The sequence below is a fragment of the Microtus ochrogaster genome, chromosome 24, assembly GCF_000317375.1.
Source record: "Microtus ochrogaster isolate Prairie Vole_2 chromosome 24, MicOch1.0, whole genome shotgun sequence".
NCBI lineage: Eukaryota > Metazoa > Chordata > Mammalia > Rodentia > Cricetidae > Microtus > Microtus ochrogaster.
Genome location: NC_022024.1, coordinates 3,356,928 through 3,365,204, shown reverse-complemented (window position 1 = coordinate 3,365,204; position 8,277 = coordinate 3,356,928). Strand labels below are relative to the sequence as shown.

Sequence of the window (8,277 nt, the reverse complement as noted above, 5' to 3'; positions counted from 1 at the left end):
AGGGCCAGGGTGTGTGTGTGTGTCGTCAGGGCCAGGGGGTGTGTGTGTGTCGTCAGGGCCAGGGGGTGTGTGTGTGTCGTCAGGGCCAGGGTGTGTGTGTGTGTCGTCAGGGCCAGGGGACTTGTGTCTTTACTTTCTTACGCACCTTACTACTGCTCTCCTCCACTTATTGTCTTGTTAGTGGGGGACTGTTTTTTTTTAAAGGTATTGTTTTTTTATTGAAATTTTCTGTGTAATTTGGGAAGAAAGTTATAGCATAGTTTTTTTTTTTTCTGATGGGAATAGGCCTGTCTCCTTAGTAAGTTATGTTATAACCAACTCTCTGGACCTCAGTTTTTGTGTCTGTAAAATGGGCATGATTCTACCTTCTAAAATTTTGTGTCTAGAGATGCACATGGATTAGAGTAGAACTGAATTTTTTAGTTCTGTTTCCCTGCCTCACTTCCTTTTTTCTTATTTTTTTTTTTAAAATAACTTGTTAGAAACGGACTTTTCTGAGAGAATACTTACAGAGATACTGTAGGCAGAGACATCTGAGCTGCTACCTTTTAGGCTGGACTGTTGGCTTCAGTATCTTTTGTGAGTTTTGCACCTGGGCCCCACTGAGTCTGTTGTCGCCACCCTTAAAGGCACAAATCTAATGTGACACCCATCTCAGGTCACAGTTGGAAGCAGGCACTACCAGCGTGCAAGTTCTCTTTTTCAGAAGTGTGTGGGGTTGAAGGTCTGAGCCTCCAGCTCTCAAGAGTGAGCTCTTGTGTGTATGAAGAGAAGACCTCCCTACTGGATTTTCCACACAACTCTCTTCAGCAGCAATGTAGGCCAGGCCTTGATAGAAATAAAAAAGATACCAGCATATTCCAGCATTTAAATACCTTTGGGTTGAGTCACATAAAAACCACACTGCAGAGAATGGGTTATGATTAGATACCAGGGGTAATATTCCCTCAGATGTACCGTGTTGCATGTGTGTATATACCGACTTAGGCCTTTAAAGTAATGTTATTATATGTTTAGAGAAAGGGATACTTCTCTCTGTTGCATACTTCTAAGCCAATTCAGAAGCCATTGAACAGATGTCCTATAACACTAATGTAAAATTACCCTGTGTAATAAGAAAATTACAGTTCCTAAGTGAAGATAGTGGAGGGAAACCGCCCAATGAATACTCTCGGATTTCCAGATGAATGGCGAACTTGGGGACAGAAGTGAGGCTCCTCTCTGGCCTGCCTGCCAAGCTCTGGTTATGCCAGAAGAATTAATACATTCGCACAGCTTTCAGTCGTCCAAGAAGTATATTATTATTGCACTGTGTGGTGAGACCTGTTGTTTAATGCAAAAATCGCAGTAACTGTTTCTTGTATGTATGTCTTCCTTTTGCTCCTGGGCATCCTTTAAAAGCCTAGTATGGTCAAAGAACAAAAACGTGTGTAGTTTGACCACTTTAAATAATCACTGGCATTTCCCAGAGAATGAACCTCACTTACAGTTAGGAAACAGCATTTATATTTAAGGTTGAAAGCCAGGATGGAGGAAAATTTGGCTAATTTGTAAGATGACCTTTAAGCGCACCAAAACCAAATAATTTGTAGGCTGTGACACAAGGCGAATTCCTCCGAAATTTGTGTGAATACGGCTTTGGTGGGTCCTGAAAGACAAACAAAGGAGCTGGAAGGAAAGCTTTTCCTCCAAATAAGAAGGAGAATGACAAAGAGGCCAGCGGGGCCGTTCACAGTTCACCGTTAAGACGGGGGCTCTGTGGTATGGCTAATGAGATGGCTCGTAGCAGAAAACAATCTGTTCTTAAGAATGTTTAGATCAAAAGTAATTTCTAACCTATGAACTAAGGTCTCTTCTGTACTCTCCGTTCGCTGGGAGAGCTTTCATGTTTGCGTTGTTTACCTCCATCAGATGTTCTCAGTTTTACCTTTCCCTCCACAAAGACATGGCCGGCTCGGCAGCACTGAGCCACAGTCTTACCCTCTTCCTTCAGAAAAGAGATTTTTTTTTTTTTTGAGAGAGAGGTGGAATGAAAAAGAGAGAAACATCTTTGCCTAAGTGACTCTCGAGCATCTGTGCTTGAAGCGACTTTTTATGAACACTCCTTGGTAAATGACTCAAGGTAAAAAAGCAGAAAAGCATCCAATGTTAGGAAATTGCAATCCAATACCATGTAATTTAAACCTGCGGTTGCTTCTCTTGTTCTAAATGACACACAGATGGCTAGCCCAGCCCTCACAACTTTGGGAGCACAATTGGTCTTTTTGTATGAATGAACATAGAGTAACCCAAAATATTTTGGACAGATTTGCTTAATTCTAATTGTTCGTAGCATAATTATCAAGCCCATTGGAGCTAATAATTTTAACCATGATAATTTGTCACACTAAGTTAGTAATTAATGAACTTCTTGAGAAAATGAACAAAGATACTCTTCTAACAAGCAAATAAATAAAAGCAAAATAACTTTTGAGAAGTCTAGAGGGAGGCTAACAGAAGCTCACCAGTCTCAGGGCCCTGAGGTTTTGAGAAAAAGCCTTGCTTGCTACATTCAGGCTGAACATACTAGCCAGGGAGACATTTCTGTCTGTGCCCTGGACAACAGTAGGGATTCTCACACCAGGATGAGCCCGTTGTTAACTGGGGTTCAGCGAGATGGGAGACCCTCAGCCCATTCTCAACGTGCCAGTTGCTCCTGGGGCCTCTTTCGAGAGACCAACAAAGGGCCAGGGAGGCCAGCAGAAGTGGAGTTTGGAGTTTGTATTCTGTTCGGCTCCAGTTTGCTCCTTCCCTACTCACTGTTTGCTGGTGGAAAACCAGCCATCTGTCTAGGCACCCCACCCCCCTCTGGAAGCTGACAGCCCTTCTTCAACCCCACAGTCAGGGAAACCGGTTAGGTAATCTTTGGGTTTAACTCAGTAATCTCATGTTCTACGTGAGGCACCTGAGAAGTAAACGGTGGGACACATTCCCACTGCTGAATCAAAAGGAGTTGAAGGAGTGCTCAGGCCACTAAGAAGGCTAACTTCAAGACATTACGCATAAATAGGAGTCCTCGGAACGCTTTATGGCAGTCTGCACACATCGAGATAAAAGCCACCCCTGCTTCTAGTCACATTCGGATCATCGCTCGGGTCCCCCATGGGTGACACCCTCCCAGCTGAGCTGCAGGACAGCATCAGCCTTCTCTGAAACCACCCTGGCTCTTCCGTTTGTCTGTCTTGTCTTTCCTCCTTCCTCTCTCCCTCACCCCATCTCTGGAATTCTCGAATCTCCCTTCTCCTGAAGTCTACTGGAAGTTTCTTGCTAACATGGTAAGATATGGTCTTTAGAAAAGCGTGCGTTTTGAAAGACTGCATAGAACCCAGCGGAGTGTCTGACAGACTCAAAGAAAACAGCAATTCCTACTGTGAAAAAAATGTATCTTTAGGGTCCCCAGGAAAGTAAATAGGGTGGTGATTAAGTCATCTTGGATGACAATGGAATGGTGATGTCTACCAAGTTACAAAATTATCGAATGGATCTTTATATACCATTATATACATACATACATACATACACACACACACAGTGAACACTTACAGATACATGCATGATATTGAAGTTATCTTTTAAAAAGTGGTTTCACAGTATCCGGTGGCATAGAGGATGTCCATCATCCTGGACACAAATGTCCGGTGAGTTTTTAGTTCCACATTGCAGAGACCTTGGCTCTGACACCTCGTTGCTACTCTAGAGGAATCAGTTGGATCTCAAGGGGCATTCTTTTTGAACTTGGAGACCAGCTGCAGCTCAGGTAGGGTTTTGTAGTCTGTTAGGGACTGGTTTGGTCATGGACAAGTGACCGTAGCGGCTGCGCTGTGGCGACCAGCCGAAGCAATTCTTTAGGATTCAGGCTAGAACGGCTCTTTCTCCCCATCCTCTCGTTTCAGGGTCATGTCGGGATAAAAAGAACTGTAAGGTGGCCTTTTCCCAGGAGGAACTGAGGAAGCGGCTGACACCCCTGCAGTACCATGTCACTCAGGAGAAAGGAACTGAAAGGTAAGCATGCTTAATAAAAACCAGCGAGGCAAGAGCAGCGTGGCTCCCTCCTCCTTGGACTCCTCTTCTGGTTAGCTAAAGAATCCTAGACAAACCGACTAAGGCCAAGCCTGTAGATGGCTATCTTTGAGGAGGTTGGAAATGGGACATTGTTTAGGAGAAGACCGAGTTTTGCCTCTGCTTTTCTCTACTGAGTGAGCGTTCTATCTTATAAAAGTCACGGAGCTTTTGTTAAGGGCCCGTTTTTAGTTTGCAACAAAATGTGTGGCAGTGATAGCGATTTAGGGACTTTTTTTTTTTTTTTGGAAGACATCACAGCGAGGAAACCCATGAGGGACATGGAGCCACGCCAGGATGCTGCCATTTGTGAAGGTGGCCATTGTAAGCATAGACATTTTGGCTGCAGAAGCAGGTAGCATGATTTAGTTCCTCTCCGCCCCACTCCAATTTCTTTTTGAAGCACATGTGGAGAAAGTATTTATTGGCTCATTTGTGGTTGGAATGTCAAAAATTTTCAATAACTGCCCTCACATGGCTTTGGTCCTTGGAAGTTCGCCCTACATCCTGGAAGGAAAAAAAAAAGAGTTTGTTCACTTCCAAGACTGTTTCTAGTGATTAAAGTCTCTCTCAGCTGATTCCAGCTAAAAAGTAACTTGCCAAGGCCCAATGATTTTGTTGTCTAATTTATACCGTGGATCTTGGCACGAAACTGTAAATGTACCTGGGATCCAGATTTATTAATGATGTAACTTAGTGTTTTCATTCATGAGCTGAAAGAGCTCTTTCCCACACAGGGGATCCTTGTTAACAGGCAACGTGCTCTTCCTGTCATAGAACCTACTATTTTCTGAATCTCCTTGATGTGGAGTCTCTGACCAAGTGAGCTTGCATGCCCGGAGCCGGCGGTGGCCAGATTCTCAGTGCAGAAGACGTCTGCCCACCCTGTTGTGTGCACAGCTAGCAAAATGATTTAATGCACACAAACAACCAGAGATTAGGTCATTCTTAAAAATTCTGTTTATAAAAAAATTGGAGCTCGTAAAGAGGTGAAAGGGTAATAAAATCAAGCTGCAGAGCACATAGAGTTTTTGTTGGGCGACCACAGCTGATCTGTATTAGCCGAATGACCTCCTCGCCTCTAAGATTGCTAACTTAGAAAAATATTCCCTTAAAGCTGCAATATTCCTTTTCAAACTGAAAAATAAGACTCCTTCCACTTGGAGACTTGGGCCCTGCTACATTTTCTGGTCCCCTCTTGCACAGTGTGGAGTAGCAGAAACCTTATGTAATAATGTTCTTTATGGGGATCAAGCAACAGGCTTTTTTTTTATTTGAAAAATATTCCAGGTATCACATACTAGGTGCTTGATATTTTTAATTTGCCTGTACTAGTTTGGAGTAGTTATATGCACATTTTACTATATATATTTGAAGTATATTAGTATGGTTCAGCTTTCCATATGTTTGGTCTGTTCTCATTTTAAGGCCAAAAACTCTGGAAAGATTTACTAGAGAAATATATTTTAAACCAATGTGTTCTGTAAGAAGTAATACTAGCTTTGCTAATATTTTTTGATGATCTGTTTATTTTTTTTATCAGTGCCTTTGAAGGAGAATACACACACCACAAAGATCCTGGAATATACAAATGTGTTGTTTGTGGAACACCATTGTTCAAGTAAGTGGACTGAGAGCTGGTGGGCATGGCTGGATCACATGACTGCAGACTCCTTGTTGCTCATTTCCTGGGAATCTTTCTTTTGCTGAATTTGATTCCATCTTTCCCTATTATAAATATGTAATATATACGTATATGTATATATACTTGTGCGTGTCCACTCCTTGAAAAAAAGAATAATTACAGACTTTCCTGGTTAATTCTCTATGACAGACTGGCTAATTTTGTAGTGTTTGGACATTTAAAACATTCACCGTTAACTTTGTCCCACCTTGGTAACCATTGTCCTTAGCAGAAGTACGGAGGACATTTTTGTAAGCGGAGATCCGTTCATGTATTTACTGATTTTTTCTACCTTCAAGTGATACCTTTGAATCCATTTATGTCTTCATGTTAAAGTCTATTTGTACTCCCATGATGAAGACATACACCTGTGCTTAAAGCAGATGTGAGGCATATGGCAGATTTTTATGTACGGGTAACAATATTGTAGACTTGAGGTTAACACTGTCTTTTCATTGGCCTACGATCATCATTTTTAGATCCCAGCAGTTCACAGTCGTGCAGGCACCACACAGGCCTTTTGGCCAAGATAGTTAATTCTTGATCTGGATAGGATATTCTTACTCATCGAAGGATAATCTTGACCAAAGAAGTTTTAGCTGGGTGGGAAAATTCTGCTCTCTCCCCAAAGAGAAGGCTTTCTGAAGCGTGAGCATCGTTTGTCTGACACAGGATGACAGAGTCTCATAGAATGAATGAGTAAATAAAAATCTGACAGCTGTAGCATGCAAAACACACTTTAATTTGCTCCATATTTCTCCTTTAAGAGAAATATCATTTACAGATATTTCTGAAATAACAGGAAAATAGTAGTTTCCTTAAAATTTTTTTAAGAGTTTTGAACTTTTCTCCAGTTGCACAAACCTTCTCACACGTTAGCGCTGGTTGACAATCTGTTCTGAATTCTTACAGAGTTTTTTTTTTCATGTTAAAAAACCAACCCTTCAAATTGTCACCCGTTTCCTCTCAGAAAACACACATCCTCGATTTCAACACCCTTAGCTTATGTCACAATAGTTGACATAACACTTAAGATAGCTGCTGAGCCATGCTAAACTGGTTAATACCCAAATGGTAAAAGCTGCCCACATCCCCTCTGCTTTTTGTTTGAGATGCCCCACCTCTCCCCCAATCGTGTGATTTCACTGAAGGACTCGTTGAAGGAAAACTTGCTGTTTTAAATAAGAAACAGAGCCACTGTAGAGGGCAGATTTAACCCTTGTGAGCGTTTGAATCACAAACCCTGAAAGCAAAACCCTTATCCAAGCACAAGAGCTGGTGAGAGTCACGGTCACCGTTCACCATGACACAGCGCCATCTCTTTGAGCACTGCTGTCAGCTCCCATTCTCTACATGCTCTGGGAAAGAGGATTTAACTTCTCATCCATACTTCTGCTGGTTTCCACTGTTCACTTGTCTCTTCTTGCTTTCCTGTCTGTTCTGAGAGAAAAGCATCCCCTGCCTTTCTTTGTTGGAGATGGAGTGGTTTATTGGCTTTGTGCATCTGTCTTCATGTTCAGCACGTGTTCCCTGGGTCCCACGAAGACTTCAGGGGCCACAGGGAGTGGGCAGTTTTGAGGGAATTGATTTTCCCATCGTCCGTTTCTCTGGGCACATTTCTGAGACTCAGCGGTCTGCAGCTTTCCCTCCCGTGTCTCTTCTGCCTACTGTCTTCTCTCTTTACTTGGGGTGGTCCACCCTCCATCCGGCCCAAGTCTTCTCTCTTTACTTGGGGTGGTCCACTCTCCATGTGGCCCAAGTCTTCTCTCTTTACTTGGGGTGGTCCACCCTCCATCCGGCCCAAGTCTGGCTGGAATTCATTGTCCCCAGTTGCGGTCTTCAGGCGTCAAGCGAAATGATAGCTCAAGGGTGTGTGTGACTTTTGAAGATGAGCTCCCTGAAGGAAAACAGCAACAAAAGCCACACTAGTGTGAGGCAGTACTGCCAAACGCCTGCGAAGGTTGGCAGTCCCTTACTGTCTGTTTTTTATGTCTTCCTATCTGTGTATCGTTTTCCCTCCCCGGAGCTTAAATGGTAGCCATGAGAACATGTATCAGTGTGTTTATTCAAATGATAGAAAATGAAAGTTTGGAGGACTTCATTATTTTAGAAAAAAGAAACAAGTCTGATTTGATTGATAGATATGTTGCTAAGGACGGGTTTGCAAATTAGTTCACGTGATTTATTTTTCCACTTATGTTTGATGGAAATATGTAGATCTGAGATTTTGACAGAAACACTGTAAGCATGTATACAGAATACAAAACAACTGGGAGTTCATCTTTTGCAGTTATTTACATTTCTGGAAAGTTATTTAAAAGTATAAGGGGAAAAATATCATCAGCAAGTCCAGGTATAAAACCCACATAGTTGTTTGAACAAGAAAGTTTAAAGGATTTCAAACTATAACATAGGGGTTGGGATGAGGAGGTCTTTGCTAGTAAAAGTGAAAGGAAGTTAGAAAGGATACAGACATAGCAGGAATAGTGATCATG

General features: G+C 42.3%; 1 protein-coding gene across 2 annotated transcripts in view; it reads left to right on the top strand.

The window, feature by feature from the left end:
- The window catches only part of Msrb3 (methionine sulfoxide reductase B3), a 120,851-nt gene that overhangs the window by 43,547 nt on the left and 69,027 nt on the right, over positions 1–8,277 (top strand). For both annotated transcript variants that reach the window (XM_005357922.3, XM_013350274.2), the window contains exons 3-4: positions 3,933–4,041; positions 5,642–5,719. In XM_005357922.3, coding sequence (XP_005357979.2) covers positions 3,933–4,041; positions 5,642–5,719 — 187 coding nt within the window. The remainder of the gene's footprint in view (positions 1–3,932; positions 4,042–5,641; positions 5,720–8,277) is intronic.